The sequence below is a fragment of the Argopecten irradians genome, chromosome 8, assembly GCF_041381155.1.
Source record: "Argopecten irradians isolate NY chromosome 8, Ai_NY, whole genome shotgun sequence".
NCBI lineage: Eukaryota > Metazoa > Mollusca > Bivalvia > Pectinida > Pectinidae > Argopecten > Argopecten irradians.
In genome coordinates, this window is record NC_091141.1 from 15,169,398 (window position 1) to 15,197,273 (window position 27,876).

At 34.7% G+C, this 27,876-nt stretch overlaps 1 protein-coding gene across 2 annotated transcripts; it reads left to right on the top strand.

Annotated features, from left to right (window-relative positions):
• The first annotated feature begins 3,156 nt into the window (after positions 1-3,156).
• LOC138329465 (phosphonopyruvate decarboxylase-like) lies at positions 3,157-27,629 on the top strand. 2 transcript variants are annotated; one of them, XM_069276485.1, is made up of 12 exons: positions 3,157-3,252; positions 9,475-9,594; positions 10,793-10,807; positions 12,180-12,327; positions 16,133-16,263; positions 18,234-18,393; positions 20,018-20,073; positions 20,433-20,542; positions 21,103-21,213; positions 22,214-22,319; positions 22,810-23,010; positions 24,907-27,629. In XM_069276485.1, the coding sequence occupies exons 1-12, from the start codon at positions 3,217-3,219 to the stop codon at positions 25,084-25,086; spliced, it is 1,374 nt and encodes a 457-aa protein (XP_069132586.1). In that variant the 5' UTR covers positions 3,157-3,216; the 3' UTR covers positions 25,087-27,629. The 2 variants fall into 2 exon arrangements, with proteins under 2 accessions (XP_069132586.1, XP_069132587.1); XM_069276486.1 differs by lacking the exon at positions 10,793-10,807.
• Positions 27,630-27,876: the final 247 nt, after the last annotated feature.

The window sequence follows — 27,876 nt, forward strand, 5'->3', positions numbered from 1 at the left end:
AGTACTGTGGTACACATTTCTCTTAATTAATTACTTTTCTTCAACTCAATCATCTTTTTCTCCAGAGCACAAAAAGAACAGGAAACAACAGAAAAGGAAAGTAACATACATGTAGGCCTATATGTTTTCTGGAAATATATATGATGTGTTAATTCTCACAGCATAGGCCTACATGAATGTGAAGAATTAAATATTATCAATGTTTGAGAGAATTTCCTAGTTGTAATTCTATAGCAGCTACATGGAATGTACGTTTACATATATACATTGTACGATACATACACATCATAAAAGTTTCTTTCCTTCCAGCTGGACATTCATGTCATCTCTCTCCAGAACTCAAATATTGTTTACAAAAAAAACCAACCAGAGACATAGATAATTTAATTAAATCTCTGCAAAAAACTACACACGAATAATTGAACACATATATTGTACTTGTAAAATATCTATGTGTGAGCTAATTTATTTTCACATCTTTGACAGCTACATGCATGGACGTTCTATGGAACGTTTTCGTGTGGTTTTAAATGGGAAATTATGTTACGATTATTTGTATTTAACCTTCATGATTCGGTTGATGTAAAATACGACGAATGTTATGCTGCAATAATTGCCCCTTGCCGGGGCCCCATCTCTGCATCGGCCGAATATTTGTGTCGATTTCCATGTACAAGATGCTTTTATCGAAAAATGATTACAAGGCATTGTCATTAATGTAAGAATACTTCATTTGCATCAAATTTATCATCTCAAAACAACAATTTGCATACCGCATTAGTGGTTTATCACACGAAAACGAAACCGACACGACTGAGAAACACATGTCCATGTTGACATTTCCACGCAGCCTCGTTTTCAAAGAGTTTGGAGAATTTATATTTAGAACTGTGCTAAATTTACACGGGGCTTCCCCAAAATTTCAATGGTCAAAACTGGACACCGTAAGCAGAACTTGACCATCATTATGGTATACAATGACTTTTGGAAGGCCAAAGAACGCATTTAGACTGGTTTCCTTTGCCCGACTATTCACTTTAAGGACGTGCCAGGTTTGTTGGTGGAGGAAAGCCGGAGAACCCGGAGAAAAACCACCGACCAGCGGTCAGTATCTGGCAACTGCCCCACATGGGATTCGAACTCGCGACTATTCTGACCGCTTCTATTGATTGTATCTATACCGATTTTCAGAAGGCGTTTGATACCGTACCACACAAAAGATTACTTAAAAACTAAAAGCATGTGGAATACATCACACTGTCGTTAAATGGATAGAGGACTTCTTCAACGGTAGGAAGAAGCGAGTTGTAATTAATGGAAATAATTCGGCTTGGAGACCCGTCACATCTGCAGTTCCACAAGGGTCTGTAATAGGTCCGATATTGTTTGTTGTATACATAATTAAATGACCTCCCGGGTACTCTGCACTCTGAGACATACCTGTTCGCAGATGACCGATGACCGAAAGCAAAATAAATCATTTCAAATTATTTTTTGTGTTAAATAGACATATGTATACACGATTAAACACCAATTATTGCTCAAATGATGGTATCATTTATGCTCTGTCGGCGGTGGAGCATCTTTATTGACTAAACGGGGACAACGTACAGCGTACGGTAATGAAGTTATGAACGTTTAAAGTTTGTTCGAAAAAAGTAGTTTTACGACTGTGACCTTGACCTTGAACATTTTTGTAAAAAATCGAACGTACGTTTCAAGATCTCATGTACGTACATAACATGTCCAAAGTTGAGCTTCGTAATGTGTTCCGTTCGTGAGATATCCTGCTAACAAGATTTGTGGAACTAAGAAAAAAAAATAATAATGATAAGAAAAAACAGAACAATAACAAAAGGGATGTGCCATCCGTAAATGGAAATCCCTAAACACAGAACAATAACAAAAGGGATTTCCATCCGTAAATGGAAATCCCTAATAACAAACCGACACCAAACAGGAGAGTAAAATTAAGTCAACGATAATTTGAAATGACGGTTAAAGGTCCACTACCTTTCAGAAACAAAAGTAAAAGTAAAAACGGCACAAACGAAAGAACATTTACATCGAAGGTCTAAGATGAGGTTACTACAAATGCAATATTTCCTGTGTAATATGCGTTTCGTTGTTTTGGCGTATGGCAGAGTGAAAGTCAATTAACGGACGTATGGTAAGCTTATAACTTTTACAACTCTACAGACTACAATATTATCAATCTAGTTTTACACTCCCATTTAAAAAAAATAAAAGTTATTTCGGAAAGGTACAGTGCATGGGCATTGAAAAGCGAGAACATTTGACTTTTTCTTCGTTAATACGATATCCGACATTTGGAGGTCATAATCGATCATGAATGACTTAATTACGACTAGCACCTATAGAAATCCCATGTAGCTAGGATTCGACCATACGGCTCCGCCCGGATCTAACGGGGTCTGTCATGTGGAGAAGGATAACGAACTATATCTTAAAATTTGAAATGTGTCAGGACATATACATAATCATTTTGAACGGCATTAGATAACAATTAGAACCATATACTATTAAGAGGCATTTTAACCCCTGGAGTATCGAGTGAACACTGGACAACCATTGCCTCTTTCACCTTTACTTGTCTTCTGAAAACGAGGTTTATCAATAATAGACTATCTTAAAATTAAGAAATGTCATAGTACAGCAGGACTGGCTTTATATAGATGTACGTACAAATATGTAGGCCTAAGCTTATAAATTAGAACAGCTTTGTGAAGAAGAAAAACCAAGACTCATTGGAAACATAGAAATATTGCTTAAGAGTTATGCTTAAGAGTAAATGACGTTATTGTATTCCAACGAGATCAATTATGTCATAAGGTAAAAACTAATTTACCATTAATCTATATAGAGTTGTCGTTCCTTAAGTTCATGCACTATTTCCATCTATATATAGACTTTCCTAGTTTCGGTTTGATTAAAGATATAGTCCGCTGTAACTCTTTTCCTTTGTGTAGAAGTTGTCCAAACTTCTGTGAAAATTAATATCACGTTAGGTATCAAACTATATAATGGCAATTATACTTACAATACTTTTGTATATGTATGCTTTTAAAAAATTATCAAGTTCATTAAGTATCGACTGCAGAGCATTTGATTGGTTCACACATACACTGATATCACTCCGCCTACATTCTTTTTATAGAATCTCTCACGCCACCACTTAGACATCGTAACCGGACCATGGCGTTAGCGAGGAGTTCGTTTGTAACAGGAAAGGTAAGCTATTGATCTCCCAACACTTAATAGTTGTTATTGTTTTAAATAGTGAACCTAAATGTTGGATTTCTTCCATGTTATCTCTTGGACTCAGGCCACGTTGTGCTCCAACGTAACATTTGTAACATACTAACCTGCTAACATGCAGTGACTGACAGCTGAGTTTACCAGACCTATATATAGCCTACAGTACAGGGTTGTATGGGTGTAGTCATGGAGTTCCTATCTGTCACATGGAAAATAAGACAAATTTTTCGGTTGTTGTGTAGTTTTAGGTCTGACATGTAAAAACATTAAAAGGCGCCAGGTGCTGATGAAGAGCCAGTCATCTATCTACAAATATGAAACTCCGAAATAATTTAGAGTCTAACCAACAACTAAATTGCTTAAATTTGTATTCTCTAGACATTTTTAACCATTGCTCTTTTGTGTAGTGATACCTATATGCTTGCTATAAGTCAGTTAGAGTTATCACTCATGTATATGTATGACGCTGTTTGTAAAGCAGACACTTTTTAAAGCAGAATTTTGAGTGCATAGAAGACTTTTTAATCCTCGATACTCCATGCAAGTATATACTGTCACTGACAATATACTAGCTGCAATGTTATTGCTCAAAAGACTTCTAGACAGATAATGATGTCGTCTTTAGAGCTACAATTGGTGCCTATTACTTCTAATAGAGCAAAGTCATGATTATGCAAATCATTATTAAAATGTTTGTATGCATTTTATCGTACTTGTTTTCACTTACTTACTAGGCAATAGAATTGAACCTTATAAAGTAAAAAATTCACAATGAGACATATCTTTTCACATATAGATATGAAGGCCTTTTTGAAGGACAATTATATGGCAAGTCTACAAATTGTGAATTTGACCTCTTGAGAGTGGTACGGTAGATATTAAGAATGGTTGTTATGTTTGTTTTAGACAAAAGTAGTGTATAAATGCATGTATACGAATAAAATAATTGGAAACCTACCAGAAAGCATAGAAAATTGAGCCCGAGTGATTTTCTGAGGCATTGCTCCACTAAGACACATATAGGTGTAACAGGGTGCAGGATTTACAATAACTTTAATACCTGCCTCTGCCAGGGATCGAACTTGGGACCTCTGGATTACTAGTCTGACGCTCAACCGATCGAGCTAAAGAGAAGTTCTCTCTAGCCGAGCGATATATTGTGGCTAGTATTGACCAGGGTTACATACTCCCCCTCCAGTAATCAACTTGTCCTCGAGTTTCCAGGGGTCACAACGATTCCTTCGCAGGTATCGTGAAGTATCATTCCCGAGTCCCTACATGGGCGCCAATGTAACAGGGTGTCTACTTGGTGGTTTTAAAGTAATGAAGCACTCCACGCAGAAAGTAATCCAATGATGAAGTTTATTACTCCATAAAAACACCCTCTTCATGAATGAAGAGGGCCCGACTCCCGGGAACACCCGTACGTCGAATGGAACGTGCGCACAAAACGATAGTAATGGAGCTGATCTATCTAAAGCACGCTCTAGATCAATATAGTCATATATACATTACATGTACATCCTTCCTCTACAACGGCCAGTACGGGAGTGACGCTACCCTAAAAAAAGCGGGTGCGCAATGACCCATGGTCACTCTCAATATAACCTCTGAACCCTGGCAGACAGGTTTGCACAGGTGTTACATAACAGTGTAGTATATACACTCACGTACTACACACAGGTAAACATATACTGTAACCTGATGTACATATTTGTTAATACAAATACCAAATAAATTAATACTAATTTATACAAATGCAAATGTCAAATAATTGACACTGTTACATAGGCACCATTTTGTATCCGACAGAAAGGTAAAGTAGGCTGGTTATATTCGTTCTAACGATATACATGCCCCTGGGCTATCTCATAGTAAAACTGGAGGCAATTTAGGAGAAAAAAAACTAACTGATCACAGACCTACAGAAGCATCCATTGAATATTACAAAGAGAATGACACCGAATTTTAAAGCAACACAGTCAACCACAGATACTATATAATTCCTTTGATGTACATTAAAAGATCAAATTACCTTTGTCATCTCTTGTCTTCAGTTTCACTACGAGATTGATAAAATCTGTAACCTGTAAGAGATCGAGCTCGGGTTATTTCAGTCTCGGGCTGTGATTTTGTAACATAATCCCAACCAAGATGTTAGCCGATGTTGGGATGTTACAGAAGTTTAGCCCGAGACTGAGATAACCCGATCTTGATCACTTAAAGATGCTCCACCACCGACAGAGCATAAATGGCATTCATCATTTGAATAATAATTGGTGTTTGATCGTGTATATATATATGTCTTATTAACACAAAAAATATAATAAAATAATTCATTTTGCCTTTGGTGCATGCGCAATCAGTATTTCATTCCATATAGGATATAGTGACACAGAATTTTTTCGGGGTGCAATTGATTATTTTTTATATTTTTAACTTAATGTAAAATTAGGAGCTCAAATTTTTAAATGGTAGTAATGGTGTAAAGTGAGTAACTTTTTTAACTGATGAAAAATACTTAATCGTTTGCTCATGTCGTTGATAGTGAAAAAATACCGTTTGTCAGCGGTGGAGCATCTTTAAAGGTAGTAGATTTATTTTCTCGTATATGAAGTACGCGTTCAGAGTGTAAAATTATCCGATCTTGGGGCCTCCTGGTTCAAAGCCGATTAACCATTCCATCTGTGCTCCAAATTTAGTCATTCCGCTTAAAACTATAGTTTGGTTATGATGATCAATCATGACGTTACATGTGCGGACTATTACATGAATGGGGTAAAAATCCGCAAAAAATTGTGTAAAGATACCAGACAGATTGGAGGAGATGTAAAAATCTAGCACTGGGTATCATGAGATTTCCCTGTGCGAGAAAGTTTAGGGGTGGATAAAAGTAACCCCTGGAGTATCGAGGATGTACATTTCTGGGTGATAATTACAACACTTGATTTGAGGTATTTTTTCCTTATGACTGCAAAAATAAAAAAAAAATAAAAACCCGGAAAAAACAGGAATATCTTCATTAAAAAATTTGATGATGGTCATGGAATAGTTATAGCAACAACTACTAGATAAAAGAAAATTTATCCTGTGTATTCAAAAAGGAGAATTTTTATCAAAATTGTGCCATTTAGAGTAGAGTGCCGATTTGGGTAACAAGACATTAATTTGGATAATTTAACATTTAAGTGTTAAAATAAAATCTGGCGGGCTTGGAATTTTTGCTACATTATAAGTCAATATAGCTTACTGCTAGTAAAGTATCAAAATACCTGTCTCCGCTAGCATTTGGCCCAAAAAAAACAACCCCAAAACAAAACAAAAAAAACCCATTGAATGTCTTATCCTGTTAACTAAATTTCTATGGTGTTACATAATATATATTATGGGTTTTAATAGAGTGCTAGACCACCTTTAATTTTGAGAATTAATTTGCAATCTTATTTCTCAAAAAATCCTGAAGAGGATCTTCCTTTACTGTGTACAGTAAAACCTCTAACTCGAACTGCAGGAGACCCGGTTCACAGTATGAGGAATATAGGGTATTTAAGTCATCAGAGCTAGGGTGGTTATCAACAGTCAAAAAAACCGATATCACATTATGACCAACCATGCGTGTCAATGATGTTGAAAATTTTGTTTTACAATATTTTAATAATTTAAAAAGTTATTTCCACTTATTTTCAACCATTGTAACAAGGAATATTAAGGTGTATTCTACATCTTTTAAAAAAATAAAACAAAAAATATTGACAATTTCCATGGTATTGTCTTGGATTGGGGCAGTAGTTCCTTGGAAATTAAATTGATAACTATTGATCAAGAGGCATGTCAGAGACATCATGGAATGATAGCGGTTATCATTGTTACACAACAGAGGCTTTTTAGGTCATCTGACCGGAAGGGTCAGGATGACCTATTGTCATCATGCACCGTCCCTCGTTGTGCGCTGTGCGCCGTGCATAATCTTTACATTCAAACAACTTCTTCGCAATAGGCCCAGGGTACTGATATTTGGCCTGTAGCATGCTGGGACAAAGGGCTACCAAGTTTGTTCAAATAAATGACCTTGACCTTCATTCAAGGTCACAGGGGTCAAATAGCCTAAAAATCCTTTAAACAACCTCTTGTGAATAACTAAGAGGCCTAGAGACCTGATATTGGGCCCGTAAAATGCTTGGATGAAGGGCTATCAAGTTTGTTCAAAGGAATGACCTTGATCTTTATTCAAGGTCACAGGGGTAAAAAAGGCTAAAATCTTTAAACAACTTCTTCTCAAGAACCAGTAGGCCCAGGGTACTGATATTGGGCATGTAATATGCTGGGATGAAGAGCTAACAAGTTTGTTCAAATGAATGACCTTGATCTTCATTCAAGGTCACAGGGGTCAAATAGGCTAAAATCTTTAAACAACTTCTTCTCAAGAACAGAAAGGCCCAGGATATTCATATTGGGCCTGCAGCATGCTGGGATGAAGTGCTACCAAGTTTGTTAAAATAAATGACCTTGACCTTCATTCAAGGTCACAGGGTCAAATAGGCTAAAAATCCTTTAAACAACTTCTTGTGAATAACTAAGAGGCCTAGAGACCTGATATTGGGCCTGTGACATGCTAGGATGAATGGCTATCAAGTTTGTTCATATGAATGACCTTGACCTTCATTCAAGGTCACAGGGGTCAAAAATGCTAAAATCTTTAAACGACATCTTTTCAAGAACCAAAAGGCCCAGGATACTTAGATTGGGCTTGTAGCATGCTTGGATGGAGGGCTACCAAGTTTGATAAAATGAATGACCTTGACCTTCATTCAAGGTCACAGGGGTCAAATAGGCTAAAATATTTTAAACAACTTCTTTAGAATAAGTAGGAGGTCTAGAGACCTGATATTGGGCCTTTGACATGCTGGGATGAAGGGCTATCAAGTTTGTTCAAATGAATGACCTTGATCTTCATTGAAGGTCACAGGGGTCAAATAGGCTTAAATCTTTAAACAACTTCTTCTCAAGAACCAAAAGGCCCAAGATACTCATAATAGGCCTGCAGCATGCTGGGATGAAGGGCTACCAAGTTTGTTCAAATGAATGACCTTGATCTTCATTCAAGGTCACAGAGGTCAAATATGCTAAATTCTTTAAACGACTACTTTGTGTTGTGCTAATAGTCAGATGACCGTTAAGGCCCATGGGCCTCTTGTTGTAGATCATTATTTAGGTATTGTCAGTCTGATTAAGCTGAAATTTACTGTAGTTGGGTTTTAACAGAGGCGCAGCCTTCTAAGGTAACAGATTTATACACAAAAAATATTAGAAAAAACACAATCTTCAAAATTCAATCCTATGCACTGACAGCTTCAGTTTGCGGCCGCCATTTTTTCATACATATGGGGAAGTTGTTCGTTGCTCCGGTACTGCTCTCCCCAGTAAATATATATTTAACTAATGCAAATGCATTATAGGAGTAATTAAACATTTTTTTAATTATTTTTTAAATAATAATACACTGTATTAACACTTTGAAAATTAAAAGCTTTAGAATGCAGTCATAATATCCACCAAGGCGAAGATGAATACAAGGAATCATGACGTCACATTACATCAACATATGGCGTGAAATCATAGGATTCGCATACGCGGCACTCCAGGCCTTGAATGGACACTGAGAAATCTGAATCTTTGAGTTCATTTCTTTGAGTTTATGCTAGACAAATATTACATCATATACTTCTTAGTTCAAAGTGTGTCCTTCTATTTCTAAATTGTGTCTTCTACATGAAATAGAAAATAAAATAAACAAGTAGAGCTTCGCTCTTCCTATGCCGTGCATGATTCATATGAAAATATCTGGCTGCGTCATTTTAGGCCTTGCCTTCAGTCATTTTATAATGGATATTGTTTTCAAAACATCCGATATCATTTGGTTGCCATGGTTTACCAAAGAAAACGTCAAAATAAACATAAATGGAATTTGTATATTCAAAATTAGTATCATTTGTTTGCCATAGTTTACATTTAAAATGAGGGGAAGCAACGGTCTATATAGGTTAAACTAATAATATATTAATTCAGAATTCTTTGTTATAAGCATTTGGAAAACAACTTTTCCAAGGAATCAGAAATAAGCTATATTAATGTGATAAATTCTATCCATGTGTCTTAAGCTCTGTCTTTAATTTACCCTGTTCTGTGTATTTGTAGCTGGGTGCAGCATTGCTTCAGAGAGCAAGTAAACAATGTGTTCCAGTGTTTTCAACAACTGTCCAAAGTGTGCGGAGTGTAGCTTCAACAAGTGCCCTCTTTCAGCAGAAAATTGTTAAGGTAACAAAAGAGTTCCATAATTTCTATATCATTCACAGTACATATATATTTGTAGTTAGAACTAAATAACAAAAGTATCTTAACTAATGAATGATAGAACTCAGTCTGTGGCTGAGTTTTCACTGAAGTCACTAGGGACGTCTATCCTTATATGTAACATTCCTGGTAATGGATAGGCAACTTGTAACATAATGTATTGGCAACTTGTAACATAATGTATTGACAACTTGTAACATAATGTATTGGTAACTTGTAACATAATGTATTGGCAACTTGTAACATAATGGGTTGGCAACTTGTAACATAATGTATTGGCAACTTGTAAGATAATAGGTTGGCAACTTGTAACATAATGTATTGGCAACTTGTAAGATAATAGGTTGGCAACTTGTAACATAATGTATTGGCAACTTGTAAGATAATAGGTTGGCAACTTGTAACATAATGTATTGGCAACTTGTAACATAATGGGTTTGCAACTTGTAACATAATGTATTGGCAACTTGTAACATAATGTATTGGCAACTTGTAACATAATGTATTGGCAACTTGTAACATAATGTATCGGCAACTTGTAACATAATGGGTTGGCAACTTGTAACACAATGGGTTGGCAACTTGTAACATGAAAGGTTGGCAATTTGAAACATAATGTATTGGCAACTTGTAACATAATAGGTTGGCAACTTGTAACATAATGGGTTGATAACTTGTAACATAATGTATTGGCAACTTGTAAGATAATAGGTTGGCAACTTGTAACAAAATGTATTGGCAACTTGTAAGATAATAGGTTGGCAACTTGTAACATAATGTATTGGCAACTTGTAACATAATGTATTGGCAACTTGTAACATAATGTATTGGCAACTTGTAACATAATTGATTGGCAGGTTACCGATTGGCAATAGAAGATATTTTAGATAATGACCTCTAGGATATATGTACAGTGCAGTTTAACCTGTATATAAAGGACAATAAAGGAACATTGAAAAATTGTCCCTATTAGTCAGGTGTCCTTTATACAGAGGTAAACTATGTAGTAAATCATACCAAATAGGGTTGATGATTCTGTCCTATATAGACAGGTGTCATTTATATATATTCCACTTTGAAAAACAAGTAAAGATTAATTTTTTTTGTTTCATATCTATTCTGCGAACAAATTAACAATGGATTGAAAACTTCCTTTGTACAGAGTACTCAGGAACAGGTAAGCCCTTCACATGGATATTTTTACATAGATCTGCTTATCGGTACATCTGTAGTTGAATTGAATATCATTTATGTTGTGATAATGACCTGTAAATGACCTTTGTTTTTAAGGCCCTCTGCCTTTCCTAAACAAACAGTAACATTTTCTTAAAATCAATAATTGCACAAGTATTAGCTTCCCAAAAAGCTAAGAAGGCTACCATACAGCATTATTTATTAGGAAGCAATAATAGGAAAGCTTGAAGCATTGTTCTGTTCACAGTTAGCTGTCATAGTTCTTATGACAATTAATTTTTGAAGAATGATAATTTAAATGCTTCATGATTTTCATGAAAGGGCCACTAGGCTACCTTTCCAAAAAAATTAAATAAAAGTCTCTTTAAAACAATTTTAACATAATAAAATTGATAATGATGGCCAAAGTTGAAGTTTTATTGCCGTCAGGAGCAGATATAGTCAACTAACACGTCGTCGGGAAACATAATACTACCTGCGTTATGAAAATTTACGTTTTGGTTATTTTAATAAAGTTGTTAAGAAGGTGTAGTGGGCCTTTTCCTAATGCTAACAAGTTCCCGTCTAATCATGTACGTGGACAAGTTGGTGAAATACATAATATACAGTATCATTAACATGTTAGAAACAAGCATTACATTTCGTTTTAAATTGTACTTTCCTTTAGCGCATACAGTTCCACAAATATCCCCTAAGTAAAGCCTAACTTTGTTTAAGCATTTCTCATGTACGGACAGTTTTTACAAGTAGGTAATGATCATCTAGCTAACAGTACTAGTTAGGTTATATATAGATCCTCCACGCGCTGATCTATTGTGTAGCACCCCCTTGTGTGATTTCTGAGAATAATGTCCGAAAACCAGAAAAAACATTTGGACTTCTCTGGGTTTATCTAATGATAATTTGTTTGCAATAATTCCCCCACTGGTACCCCTTATAAATAAAATTTCATGAAATATAATACATGTTATATGAAGTGAGATCAGACTCTAGGTTTAGAAAGTCCCACGCTCTATAGTCCTATACCAGCTGTCACTGCTGTAGGCAGAATTCAGTATCATGTCTATTGTGTCTTGTATCTTTCCTGTCTGTTCATTTGTATATCCTGCCATCAAAGTGATTTCCATCATTACCTGGACCTTTAAACATGATATTCAGGTTCATACAAGTCAGTTAATGCATTATCAAAAGTAGGTCACTGTGACTTAACGGTAAACCTAAACAAGAAAAATGACCTTTATATGTTGATTGTTATAAATTAGGTTCCACTAAATGTAGATATAAATTTTTGATAATATCACTGTGGGTGATGTATAACTTAGCACATAATATTAAAATCTGTTTGTCTCCTTCAGCAAGTAGAAGAACAGAAGAATAGGAACAAAGATGTAGGAGAGCTTACTGAACTTGTAAGAGACTTTTTGGATCCTGCTCAATTTTATAACGCTGTGAATAGTATTGGTATTGATTACTTCTGTGGAGTACCAGATTCTCTGCTCAAAGGTCAGTATACAAAGGCATAACTGTATTAAGGTCCTGCTTTGTGAATGCGTGAGCACTCTACATTGTACATGCAGTGATTTTTAGTTCACCCGGCCCGAAGGGCCGGTGAGCTTATGTCATGGCGCAGCGTCCGTCTGTCGTCCGTCTGTCAATAGGGGAAATAGAGGTAAATCCTATAAATCGCTACTTGTCCTAGAGTTTTGCATGGATTGTAACCAAATTTGGCCACAAACATCCTTTGGGGAATGGGAACAGAACTTGTATAAATTTTGGCTCTGACTCCCCGGGGGCAGGAGGGGCGGGGCCCAATAGGGTAAATAGAGGTAAATCCTATAAATCGCTACTTGTCCTAGAGTTCTGCATGGATGGTAACCAAATTTGGCCACAAACATCCTTATGGGAAGAGGAACAGAACTTGTATATATTTTGGCTCTGACTCCCCGGGGGCAAGAGGGCGGGGCAAAATAGGGGAAATACAGGTTAATCCTATAAATCGCTACTTTCCTAGAGTTCTGCATGGATTGTGACCAAATTTGGCCACAAACATCCTTGGGGGAAGGGGAACAGAACTTGTATAAATTATGTCTCTGACCCCTTTGGGCCCCTTGGGGCCGAAGCCAGGGCGGGGTCCAATATGGGAATTAGAGGTAAAAATTGAAATTCCTTCAGAAAAGAAACAATGAACCTGTGTTCACAACAGTAGTTGGCATAACAAACCAGGTGAGCGATACAGGCCCTCTGGGCCTCTTGTTCTCCTTATATAACTGGGGTCAGTAAACAACCCCATTCCCAATGCCAAACCCCCTTATTTTTTTCCCAATTACAATGAAAAATTCCCCAATCAAATCTCTGAAAAACAAACAAAACCCGAAAAGCTCTCCTCTCATTGTTTAATCCTCTGAAACTGTTGTTATGGTCATCACCTTTTGATAAAATGAAACACTTTACTGTTTTACAATATCTAATCACTTATAATACCATGTTCAGTGATGGGTAACTTTTTCCCCAAACTGCTCTTTTTGCGATTAAAAATTCCCAATTTGTAACAAAAACTTTTTTCCCAAAATACCCTGAAAAATCACTGACATGTATAAGTACTAACCATGTCAGTTTGTCTGTGTCTGCCTGCCAGCCAAATTGCAAAATTATTTTTATCTTCACTTCCAATCATAATAGTAGCTGATTATAATTATAAATATGTGATAGGAAATTTAAGCTTTTTTGGAAAATCCAAAATAGTAAATAGGCCCTTAAAAATATGAATTTAAAATAACTTAGAAGGTCAAAGAAGCCCTACAGGGCAAATTTTCCTGGTGTAAAGTCTGATGCCCTGTAGGGTCATTCAGTTTATGAGGCTATTTCTGTCAGTTTCAAGTTCTAGTCTAGAAGTCTGTGCTATTGTGATGACATATTATACAGTCATAGCTAAATGATGACTTGCTTTCATTTGATAACTAGCTGTAACAAAATTACCATGAAAAATTTTAATATTGCATTTACTTTTCATTGGAAAATGGTGAAAAGTTTCACTGTATTCATAATATGATAATGATCATTTGATTTCTCCAAGTTCATTCAGACAAATAGGAGTCTATAAGTTGTGAAGCTCCAGTTAAGTGAAAATCAATGGAATCATCTAATATCAAATCCAAGCTTTTCTTGATTCTGCTTTGATTTTATCTAAAGTTAAAAGCATATGATACAATTTTTTGACCAGTTTACGTAGATATTTTGACAAACTTACTTGCTTCAGCAGTGCATTGTTATGTTTTCTGCGTTCTTTATTCTGATGTTTATTGAGTTCATTCAATAAAATAAATAAGATCAAGGATGTCTTATGTTCATGAGATGTATCGATGCATCAACAGACTTAACATTTTGTATACTTTTAGACAAATTTGTCTAAATTTATTTTGTTACCTAGTCTCATACAGCGTCGCTGTACCTGAACAGCATTTTTTTCAGCTCTTTGTATGGGAAAAGCTTTTACTTTAAAGTAATAGAGGTTGATACTAAAAAGTTTTCAAAAATGGTAAAATTAAATTTTGATAATGGTAGTTATCCTGTTTTGTGCTCTGGTTTAAGATAATGTATAATGTGGAATTCCCTGATAACTTACGGTTATTCTGTTGTAATCTCTACATGTGGTGACATCAATCCACATTGAAGTTAGGTAGGGGTGAAGTTGTGGTATGGTCGATACAGACTGTAAGTCAGCACAATGATGTCATTCAAGGTCAGGGATCTGTAAAATTGTTATTGATATGGACTAGTTTGCATGTACAACATAATGAAATAAAAAAAAATAAGGAATTGCATTTTATATGTCTCGCATTCATTATGTATATGCCAATGATGAAGAGAAAGCATTATGATAGGGTGTTTTTTGTTATTTTAACACTGTATACCAACATTCTTTCACTGCTACTAAATTTTGCAATTTCCTTTTCAAATTAAATAAAAAGTGAATAAAAGTTATATCAATGTACATGCTATAGATATTAATTCAAGGAGAAATTTTTCGCAAAATTGTTTGGATCACGAAATTAGAAATCAATGTCAGCATTAAAATGGCATAATTTCATGCTGCTTGTTAAGATGTTACTTCAAATAATCCATCAAGAATTATAATATGGTAGTTATGTTAAAGATGCTCCACCGCCGACAGAGCATAAATGATATTCATTATTTGAACAATAATCGGTGTTTAATTGTGTATATATATGTCTAATTAACACAAAAATTAATATAAAATCATTTGTTTTGCCTTTGGTGCATACGCAATCAGTATTTCATTCCATATATGATATAGTGCCACGGAATTTTTTCGGGATGCAATTAATTATTTTTCATATTTTTAACTTGAAGTAAAATTGGAAGCTCAAACTTTCCAATGTTGGTAATAGTGTAAAATAAGTAACTTTTGTGACTGAAGAAAAATACTAAATCGTCTTCTCCTGTTTTTGATAGTGAAAAAATACCATTTGTCGGCGGTGGAGCATCTTTAACTTAAGTTTAATTACTGATACAGGATCTCAAAAGAGATCCTCTTCACCACTAAAAACAATACACCTGGTAACAATTATATTAAAAAGTACTATGTACATGAAAGTGACGTTAATTAAACCTTTAAAAATTATTTCAGATTTATAATTATGAAGGAGTTTCTGTTTCTCCCAATGCTTTTCTACTTTGTTTTTGTAGCGCTAGCGAAGATAGTTTGCAAAGGTGATACTATGGTGGCGGCGTTGTCGTCAATATTTTACTTTAAAGTTTAACTTTTAGCTACCTTTCTCAAAAAGTTTATATCCAATCCTAACCAAACATAGCTGAAGGACACCATTATCACCTCAACGCACCTAATTGTTATAGGATTCATTTCGGGCCATGGGATGTAGAGGCTGTGAAACTTTGTGATGCTAAACTATATTTATCAGTAGCTCTTTTTCTCAAAAAGTATAAGTCTAATCATAAACAAAATTGGAATATAGCTAAAAGGCCATCAAGATCACCTGTCCTCATCACACCTTATTGTTGCAGGATTCATTTTAGGGTGTGGGATTCAGAGGCTTTAGGAGATAATTATGATGCATTTCACTTTTCCTTCATTTTTTTTTAACTTTAGATGTTTTTAGATATTCCATTTTAGTTATGTAATAAATCAACAATACGGAACATGCGATACTTAAAATTATGTGAAATTCTTGTTAAAGTTTACATTTGGTGTCAAAAATGATTCTGATAAGATATGCATATTAGGTATTCTGATGTTGTTTTTTGACCGAGAACTTCTGTATGTTTGCAGATTTCTGTGCCTATGTGACCCAGAACTGTCCATCACAACAGCATATCATCACAGCCAATGAGGGCAGTGCTGTGGCCTTAGCAGCAGGTTATCACCTAGCAACAGGCAAAAATGCCATGGTCTATCTCCAGGTAGGGTGTGTGGCTGACCTCTCTGTCCTGTTCTCTATTTGCATATTACAAAGTTTTCTGAATCCTTGTGGTTATATCTTGATTGTGACGTTATCTATTTGTGAGGGTAATGTCATATTTTTAGAGAAAATGGCGCGAGTTTCACTAAAAAAATAACGATGTCACAACGGGGTACCTACCTGCAAGGGAAGTAACTCTCAAATATTGAAACACGGAAGAGGCCTAGCTATAACAGAACAAGGAGTTTAACCTGATTTGGTAACAAGTCTCTTCATTCTTTAGCCGTTTAGGGATAGATTTCATATACCGGTACCTAGAATTTGGTATGGGGATTCAGTAAATGGTGACTCTGAAGCCTAACTCCTAGGCCTTTAGGGTCAGGGCCCATAGAGGTAAAAGTATTCAGTTTTTCAAAATACAATTCAACTGGTCAATGATTTCTAGATTGTTCAGATACATGTATATCTATCTGGCCCAAAACAGAAAATGAAGAGTCCATGAAGTCAGGTCAAGCCAAATATTTCATATCTAAAATGGCTGTAATGTAATCAATATTATTACTGACATAGTTGGGTTATATAAGCCATATGATGTCTTCCAGAATAGAATAGAACGAGACATTGTAACAATATGATGGCTTTCATAGAGTATGAAGTAAGAAGAATATAAAAGTGAAGCTTAACGACCCCATTAAGTCAAATCCTCTCACTTAAGAAGTTGTTGTTATGGTTTTAATTAAGTATTCATGATGTTGGTCTGGTGTATACAGTTATAGCGACTTATAATTAATTACAAGTATACATATATACATGTAGTATCACTATTATGTAAAATTATTCATTTATATCTACTATGTAGGGAATTCATGCATTTTTCAAGTGATAGGTACATTACTTTTATTTAAATTTTCTAATAGAATACCAACCAAGGAAATTGTTGAATAAATTTTGTAACATATGTATTCTATTTTCCATTGAAAGTTTATTTGGTCAAGGAAACCTAATATTTCCTTGAAACCTGCAAGGGAAGTTTCTAATATTGAAACACTGAAAAGGCCTAGCTATAACAGAACAAGGAGCTTAACCTGATTTGGTAACAAGTCTCTTCATTCTTTAGGGATAGATTTCATATACCGGTACCTAGAATTTGGTATGGGGATTCAGTAAATGGTGACTCTGAAGCCTAACCCCTAGGCCTTTAGGGTCAGGACCCATAGAGGTAAAAGTATTCAGTTTTTCAAAATACAATTCAACTGGTCAATGATTTCTAGATTGTTCAGATACATGTATATCTATCTGGCCCAAAACAGAAAATGAAGAGTCCATGAAATCAGGTCAAGCCAAATATTTCAAAAATAAAATTTTTGTGGCCAAATATCTAAAATGGCTGTAATGTAATCAATATTATTACTGACATAGTTGGGTTATATAAGCCATATGACGTCCTTCAGAATAGAATAGAACGAGACATTGTAACAATATGATGGCTTTCATAGAGTATGAATTAAGAAGAATATAAAAGTGAAGCTTAACGACCCCATTAAGTCAAATCCTCTCACTTAAGAAGTTGTTGTCATGGTTTTAATTAAGTATTCATGATGTTGGTCTGGTGTATACAGTTATAGCGACTTATAATTATTTACAAGTATACATATATACATGTAGTATCACTATTATGTAAAATTATTCATTTATATCTACTATGTAGGGAATTCATGCATTTTTCAAGTGATAGGAACATTACTTTTATTTAAATTTTCTAATAGAATACCAACCAAGGAAATTGTTGAATAAATTTTGTAACATATGTATTCTATTTTCCATTGAAAGTTTATTTGGTCAAGGAAACCTAATATTTCCCTGAAATTTTGCGTGATTTCATTTAAGAACTTAGCTTAGCCTTAAAACACTGAACATGTCCTATTATATTGTGTAATTATGTACAAAGTGTATTGTTTTATTTCCTTTAAGAACTCTGGACTTGGAAACATTGTGAATCCGATAATGTCACTAGCAGCTCCTCCGGTCTATAGTATTCCTATGTTACTCCTGGTAGGATGGCGAGGCGAGCCAGGCAAGCGTGACGAACCACAGCACATGGTCCAAGGGCAGGCAACTCCTGGTCTCCTGGGTACGACTCACAGAAATTAAGTTTATGATTGGATTCTAGGGATTGTGTTGTGTGTAAAATGTAGCGATGTTTATATATATATATACATGCTGCATTTTCAGCTTTTTGCAATATATGACAGAATTGTCCTTTCTTAGAGTGGGTATTAATTCTATGGCATTAGTTTACATATAAAAATTATTGTTTTGTTATTTTCTCTGAAATGTATTGCAATGTGACTAATACAACCACAGACACATGTCAACATATATAATTACAATTTGTCACACTCAAGTTAAGTTACACTAATACCATAGCCCATGCTGAAGCTGTCATACCTCTCATACTTCCGATGATGTTCATGTTACTTTATCTAAACATTTAAGCATGAAGTAGGTAGGGCTGAAACGATTCATCGCGATACACATTGAATCGCGATATTTCTATGACGATACGATTTTACGATACAGCCTTGTCGTTTCGGTTCGATACGATGCAGTCTTTACACTCACACTTGAAGCAATAAATCTTAGCCATATCAAGATTATCAGACATGGGATTAGACCCAAAAGAGGTATAAACACTTTCTGACCATCTCTCCGCCTGTTTTGATTAACAGCCTGAGCCTATTAAGCCTGGTAGTGAGCTAGTCCTACTAACGTGTGTCTGTTGCAGAAGTCGACCAGCTGGTTGCGGCCGATTTGGAAACAAGCCACCAATATTTAAAGCCCTTACAATAAATGTAATGACTACAGCTAGTAAGAGTCGCATCAATAGCAAACACTTTTCACATTTGTTAATGATTTACTCACGTTTTCAGTGTTAAATAGGCCTACATTGTCTGATGGAAGTCATGAAATTTGCAATCGAAATGGCCGCCATTTTGGCATTTGGTAATTGTAATAAAGGAGTCGGATAGGTATAACAAACCCGGATTTCAACTAAATTTTATTACTGATATATGGCCTACTACTCAAATGTCAATGAATTTTACTGGTATAAAAACAATTTGTATTGAAATTTCATGAACACAGAGATTTTTTTTTCTCTTAAACATTATTAAATGTAATAATTTAATTAGTAGGTCAAAAGATTTTTATTAGTATTTTTGGCATATAGCTAGTTGTTTTGAGAACAAGCTCACAATAAAATGATAATTATTTATAATTTTGAACCCTGTTCAATCAATTTAAAGAGATATTTAAATATAACATTTAAATAAGTATATTATTGCTTTAGAAATATTTCAAGTATACAAATATATGAACTTAGTATTATTATTTTTTGTTACAGTTAGATGGCTACATATACTTATATTCAAGTCATCAATTTTTTTACCTTTTTTGTAATAATTGGAGAAATTTATGTATATTTACATCAAACATAAAAAATGTCTCTTTTAGGTATGATTTATTTGTACATTTTAAAATCCAGAAGTAAAAAAACTGTTGAAAACGCAAGATGGCATAAAACAGAAGTATCGTATCGAAAATAATCGAATCGAGAGGCATGTATCGTGATACGTATCGTATCGGAGTACTGGTGTATCGTTGCAGCCCTAGAAGTAGGCATGTATTGATATTGCCTACTTTTAAATGACAAAATCTAACATAATAACTCTAGAGTGCTAACCTGATTTTGACAGCGGCCCTGGGGATACCTTTCCAGCCATTACCAGATTACCAGGAGGGAGCTGAACAGGTGTGTATCATCCCTTTGTGTAGGAGAGACAGGGATATGTACGTATGTATACATGATTGTGAGAAATGTGACTAGTTTTGTCAAGATTGAAGATGTTGATAATGTTAATGTGTTACTACAATATGTATTAAAACCTTGTTCACTCAAAGTCAAACTATCAGCCAACCAAGATTTCTAGTCAAGCATGATTAATTTCAAGTCTGGCCAAGACCAAGAAAATGCTTTGAATTTGACCGGGTGTTAGACTTATTCAATTTCCGGTAAATTAGGTTAATAAGCTTTATAATGTAATTACTCTCTATTATAATATTTGTATGATTCAATTATTCATTGCCTCAGTGTATGGACTATTTTTACAGGCCCTGCAGACAGCTCAGCATTACATGGACAAGACACGAGGTCCTTACGCTTTCCTGGTCAAGAGACAAACATTCCTTCCCTACAAACTTCCCCAGGAGGAAACGCCAGGGTAAGGCTGAAAGTCCATCTTCTGTATTATCATTTAGAATGTTGGCAGAGATTAAGTATTTTCATTTCAGGGCCCTGTTTCATAAATATTCCTTAACTAATTTATTAACTTAAAATTTCTCATAGTAAAGCAGTACATGAGTTAAGGAAAAAAATCTTCAGTTAAAAAGCCTTCGTTATAACCTGTATAGCTTTCCTATGGATAATTTTAGTTAAGGAATTCCTGTTCATGAAACTGGGCCCAGCTAGATCCTTTGTAATATTCCTCATTTCATTTTTGTAACGGTCATCAGTTCCAAACTGTTGTAGGTATGGCATCTTATACAAAAACTTGTTTAATCCCACCGAAAGCCAATTTGCATTGCTCATTTGGAAGGTCACATTGACCTTGACCTCAGCTTAAAATGTAAAAGAAGCGGGAATTATTTTAAAAAATAAGAATTCAACCCATATCTATTGTTATGAAATATTTTACTCAGGGCATAAATTATGTCATGCAATTTGTTTCATGGGAAAGTTATCTCTAGGAAATATGAAATAAATATGTGTTACCTCCCTTAGCTTCCCCCTTGACCGAGAAGAAGCTATGAAGGTGATTGTTGATAATCTCATGAACAAGGATGTTGTAGTCAGCACAACCGGAATGCTGTCTCGGGAACTGTTTGAGTACAGGTAAGTTGTCACACTCTCTGGAAGACAGTTTGATTACAGCAGTAAAGTTGCCATAGAAACTGTTAAATACAGAATAATTTGGCTTGGAAAGACAAATGAGCAACATCACAGTGTGGATTCTTATTGTCCAGGATCAACTTTTCTGATTTAAATGACTTTTATCAATATAGCCAAGTATCGTAGATACCTGATATAAGCTGAGGAAAAGAGATTCCATGTTTGTTGACACAAATAAATTTTACATTTTTAAGAAAGTAAGAATAGGCTTGAAATCTTAAAGTGAACAGTCGGGCAAGAATGGCTAAAGTCGGTAAAAATGGTGTGAATGTATCCAGTATAATTTCTTATGAAATGGAAAAATAAAATCTCTCATCAAAATTTGTCTGCGTACGCAGAAATTAATTTAAAAGTATGGGAATTCTAAAACGTCCTCCCGGCTCACTATGTCCGTGGTTACATTTCCACACAGCCTCGCTTTCGATGCTTTCAACTTTTCTTTACTTTAATGGTCAGAACTGGGAAACTAAGCAGAACTTGACCGTCGTATTAATATGTGAGAACTTTTGGAAGGCCAATGAACGCATTTAGACTGGTTTTCTTTGCCCGACTTTTCACTTTAAATTATGTCATAATCCAGGTTTAGCTGGTTTTTAAAATGTACCTTACACAATTTTGGGCTCGTAGCATAATGTGGTGTAGGGCTACCTACTTTATTGTAATGAAAGACCTTGAACCTAATTCAAGATCAATGATGTCAAAAGTTTGAATTCTTTGAATTACCTTTTCCCATAACTATGTATGGTAAAAAATATGTATATATCCGAAAAAGATATTTGACATATAGAATGCTTTGGTAGAAGGTTGCAGTGGTTGGTGTCACTAAAATGTCTTTGGAATCTCTTTGAGAGGTGCTAACGCTAAGAAATAGTACTCCTGATATTTGCATGCTTGTAATACTGGGGTGTGCTGTATATTGTGTATATTTGTTTGTTATGTGTAGGGTAGAGAAGGACATGGGACACGAGAGAGACTTCTTAACTGTGGGATCTATGGGACACGCCTCGGCCATAGCACTGGGAATAGCACAACAGAAACCAAGACGACAGGTATCAGTCAGAGTCAAATTTCAGAATACATTGTGATAGATCAAAAAACTGCTATATAAAAATGATATGATGTAAGAACATTGAGTATAGTTGATTGCAGTTATTGATCGTTGATATTCTTCACAGGTCTATCCTGTTATTTGCTTTGACATCCCATAATATGCTTTATCTCATGTAGAAACATTTGTTGTTTTCATGGTAACTGTTGGAATTGAACCACTGATTACAAAGAAATTTCCTTCGCACAAATTCAATGCTGTCATCATCAGCTAAATGGCTAACCACAAAATATTCTGCCTGAAATGTAAACTGAAAGCTCTAAACCACAAAAGAAAGAACCCATGAATATTTCTTGTCATACAGTGTATAGTGATGGGTGTAATGGGCGAGGGAGTCCTATTTCGTTAGCCATGCCTGTCCTATCCTGTCCTTCCTTAACATAGAGTCTGGGGTATAACATTTGATTACAGACTTTATGATTCTGTCACAGATTTACTGTCTGGATGGTGATGGAGCAGCACTAATGCACATGGGTACCATGGCAACAATAGGACATAGTGACCAGACAAACTTTAAACATATCATCATAAACAATGGTGCCCATGACTCTGTAGGAGGCCAGCCAACAGTCGCTGGTAACCACGGCACCTTCTGTTACTCCAGTATCGCCAAGGGATGTGGATATAAGGAGGTTAGTGTATAGCTATCAAAAGGATATACAGCACATCAGGACAAAGTATGATATACATGTTCAGGGCCAGAATATGATAATATTGAAATAAATGATTTGGGCAAGTTGGACATGTTGCAATTACCACTATGTGCTGAAACTTATGGAGAATGCTTCATATTGTTCTGTAATAGAGTTTGTGTTACTGATGATAAGCTTAAACAAGACTAGCATGGCATTATCTATGTTAAATTTGTCAACAATGCATTTAATAACAGAACCTAAAAATATCTGATGCTATTATCATTAAATGATATTTTCATAAAGTAATTTTTTAAGCATGTTAAATGCATGTTAAGTTTAGAAAACCATATCAATTGTTTAGAGCAGAAGAAATTGAGGATATCACGGTAGCTAAAGACGTCCTCAGAAACAGGTGTTACAGCTGAGGATGGCACTTACTGTTGTCTGTGACAACCTCTGTATAAAGACCACCTGCTTATTAAGGCCAGTTTCAAGGTCCCAAATGACCAATTTCAATTTGACCTGTGTATATTGCCCACTTTGCCATAAAGACCACTTTATTGATAGGCATGACTGTATACATACAATAATGATCTGTACATAATCAAAAGGATGTACAGATAGGGAATAAATGGCCCAATAGTCAAACCTCGATCATTACCTCCAAGGTGGTTGTACCAGAATTATACAGTAAAACATGTTTATATCAAACATACTTACAACAAATTCATAAATGTAATGTTGTAATTTTCATTAAGATTCAGTAAGACTAATAATAATTTGTTTGTAACATGTTTATAACAAACTACATGTTTAATTATAACGAATTTATCTCATTACTTTCCAGAGGTTCATTATAACCATCTTTTACTTTACTTAAACCAGTAATTGAGATAATTATACTTGATTATATAGTAAAACATAAACCATTTTGAACTAAACAAGGTCCTTAAGTTAGTTAAGGTTAAACTGTTTATTGATATGTGTTATAATTATCCCCCGCCCCACGAAGTTGGCGGGGGATATACAAATGGGTTCCGTCCGTCCGTCCGTACGAATGGTTTCCGGAGCATAACTCTAAAACCAGTAGAGATATTTCCACGAAACTTCATACACACATTGGTCTTATGGTCTAGTAGTGCCTTTTGCTATTTTTAGGTTTTCATTTTTTTTTGCATTTTTTCTGTAACCATGGAAACATTGCTGAAAATATCATATTTTTGTACCAGGTTCGTTTCCGGAGCATAACTCTAAAACCAGAAGAGATATTTCCACGAAACTTCATAGACACATTGGTCTTATGGTCTAGTAGTGCCTTTTGCTATTTTAAGGTTTTCACTTTTTGTACTTTTTTCTGTAACCATGGAAACATTGCTGAAAATGGCAGATTTTTGTAGCAGGTTCATTTCCGGAGCATAACTCTAAAACCAGCAGAGATATTTCCATGAAACTTCATAGACATATTGTTCTTATGGTCTAGTAGTGCCTTTTGCTATTTCTAGGTTTTCATTTTTTGCACTTTTTCCGTTACCATGGAAACATTGCTGAAAATATCATGGTAAATGGTAAATGTTACTTTGCAAAACTCCACCCATCTTTGTGTATATAGTCTAATATAAATGTCAAGGCTGTATACCTGATTCAACAATTGCAGCCCCGCTCTACTTGAATTATACTCCATCTTTCTTTAGCTCAACTTCCTTTTTCCTGTTTTTTTTTCATACATTTAAGTCTCCACAATCAAACTTACTTCAGCTTTGATATCTCCATTGGTGGGGGGTTCTGAATGACTATGTCCTTGTTATTTTTTGACAAGTATTACATACGAATGCTTCTCAATGTTTGATATACTGTATCGCCCAGCAGTTATGGCAGTTTAACGTTCCTTTCCAGGCTTTTGTTGCTATCAATGAAGAAGAGGTTATCAATGGACTTGCTCGCCTTCGCCAAATACCTGGTCCAGTCCTTCTGGAAATTAAAGTATCGAAAGGAGGACGCAAGAATCTAGGACGTCCCACTCGGACGCCAGTCCAAAACAAACAAGACTTCATGCATTTCCTCGCCATCAACTGAGAACATTTGATAATTAGGTCACTAAAAAATTTATTCATTCATTTATTATTAACATTTCATTTACACCTGTTGAACCTGACATGTCAACAGATGTAAAACCATTAAAACTAATAAGAAATTAACCTTCATTATTTTATTTAGTTTGTCATGTTCTTATTTTGTCATGTACATAAGTGCATGACAAAGTACATAAGTGCATGACAAAGTACATAAGTACATACTTATGTACTTTGTCAACAAGTACTTAGCTCACTTTCTAATATGGATGTGAAATCTGTTGACTTTTTTTTGTCAAAAACAACAATTTTTCAAATTTCTTTTTAAATATCAATTTAAAATAATTTTATCCATCTGTTTAATACATACTCATTTATGACTTTTATTTGACAATCTGACAGTGTAAGACTGTCCTTAGCTAGTGCTGTTCCTGATGGGCCAGGTTAATTACTAAAAATCACGCCTTTTACAAACCTAGTCTTATTCACGACTTTCATTTTGAAGACATGTTCAGAATGTTCGGTTAAAAAATAGCCGAAATGTTCTGGTAAAAATAAGTGTATCATATATAGAATTTTTATGGAAGATATTTACGTATGATATTATATGTTTTTTTTATTTCATAAAATTTCTATATGAATTTTTCTGTTTTATTTCAATGGATATGATGAAATTCAATATGTTGTATATTGTTTACAACATTTGTGTATTTCTATAACACAGTTCAAATTAGGTAATGAAAAATATATGTTATATGTTTGTACTCTTTCAAAGTATATCAATTTGGTATTATATAATTACAAGCGTATTGGATAACATTATGTAATTATAATGATTAATTATAGACAGATAAGTGTAGGTACACAAATTAATAAAGATAAATATAAAATTTCAGTTTCATCAAATACATTGTCAAGTGTACTTAAACATTAATTTGTGTATGTATATGATTTTCCATAAACTTGTCAATGAAAACAGGAAATGGAATCTCAATTACTGGGTTTGAATATATATGTATTTTTATTTGGTTATTTTTGGAATTGAATGATATGTTATGAACATAACTGTATATTTGGTAATAGCAATATTTGGACCTGTATGTTAATATAGCTATATATGGACCACTTATTTGTAAAAATGTCAGTAAGTTTATTTTATACTTCATATTCTAGTGGTTGTGTAATTATTGAGTTTATGGAATCATAGAATTGGGTCTTAGGTTTACATTATAATCAGTATTTAATAGTACATATTACTGAAAATGGCGCCAATTGTGGTATTGTAAAAAGGACAAGTTGTACGGTTTACCTATTTTCCTGACTATTCAATGGCCTTTTCGATGTGACTTATAATCTGGAAAAAAACAGTAGACATAGTTACCCACTGCTGTTAAACCAAAAATGACTAGAATTGACTGGAAGGATATATCTATAGGTCAATAAAATGCAAATTGTGGCTTTATGAGCAACTTAACAAACGTAATGGTTACTGCTGCTACAACTGAAAAAAGGTACAGGGTATTTTATTCATGAATTAATCATGTTATTATCCCCCGCCCAACAAAGTTGGCGGGGGATATACAAATGGGTTCTGTCCGTCCGTCTGTTCGTCCGTCCGTCCGTCTGTCCGTACGAATGGTTTCCGGAGCATAACTCTAAAACCAGTAGAGATATTTCCACGAAACTTCATACACACATTGGTCTTATGGTCTAGTAGTGCCTTTTGCTATTTTTAGGTTTTCATTTTTTGCATTTTTTCCATAACCATGGAAACATTGCTGTAAAATATCATATTTTTGTACCAGGTTCGTTTCCGGAGCATAACTCTAAAACCAGAAGAGATATTTCCACGAAACTTCATAGACACATTGGTCTTATGGTCTAGTAGTGCCTTTTGCTATTTTAAGGTTCTCACTTTTTGTACTTTTTTCTATAACCATGTAAACATTGCTGAAAATGGCAGATTTTTGTGTAAGAATCGTTTCCGGAGCACAACTCTAAAACCAGCAGAGATATTTCCATAAAACTTCATAGACACATTGTTCTTATGGTCTAGTAGTGCCTTTTGCTATTTTTAGGTTTTCATTTTTTGCATTTTTTCCGTAACCATGGAAACATTGCTGAAAATATCATATTTTTGTACCAGGTTCGTTTCCGGAGCATAACTCTAAAACTAGAAGAGATATTTGCACGAAACTTCATAGACACATTCGTCTTATGGTCTAGTAGTGCCTTTTGCTATTTTTAGGTTTTCATTTTTTGTATTTTTTCCGTAACCATGGAAACATTGCTGAAAATATCATATTTTTGTTACCAGGTTCGTTTCCACAGTATAACTGGAAAACTGGTTGAGATATATGCACGGAACTCCATAGGCGCATTAGTCTTATGTTCTAGTACGTAGTGCCTTTTGCTATTTTAAGGTTTTCACTTTTTGTACTTTTTTCTGTAACCATGGAAACATTGCTGAAAATGGCAGATTTTTGTGTAAGAATCAATTTTTTTCTTGCTGTATCTGCCCTTACCAGAAAAGAAAGAAAAACATTTGGATTAAGCAGAGATATTTCCATAAAACTTCATAGACACATTGTTCTTATGGTCTAGTAGTGCCTTTTGCTATTTTTAGGTTTTCATTTTTTGCACTTTTTTTTCCGTAACCATGGAAACATTGCTGAAAATATCATATTTTTGTACCAGGTTCGTTTCCGGAGCATAACTCTAAAACTAGAAGAGATATTTGCACGAAACTTCATAGACACATTCGTCTTATGGTCTAGTAGTGCCTTTTGCTATT

Excerpts from the sequence above, each read along its gene's own strand:
- LOC138329465 (XM_069276485.1), top strand. The coding sequence starts at position 3,217 with ATGGCGTTAGCGAGGAGTTCGTTTGTAACAGGAAAG. Across the intron at positions 20,543-21,102 it reads CCCCAGGAGGAAACGCCAGG|CTTCCCCCTTGACCGAGAAG; the intron begins GTAAGGCTGAAA and ends TACCTCCCTTAG. Across the intron at positions 23,011-24,906 it reads AGGGATGTGGATATAAGGAG|GCTTTTGTTGCTATCAATGA; the intron begins GTTAGTGTATAG and ends GTTCCTTTCCAG.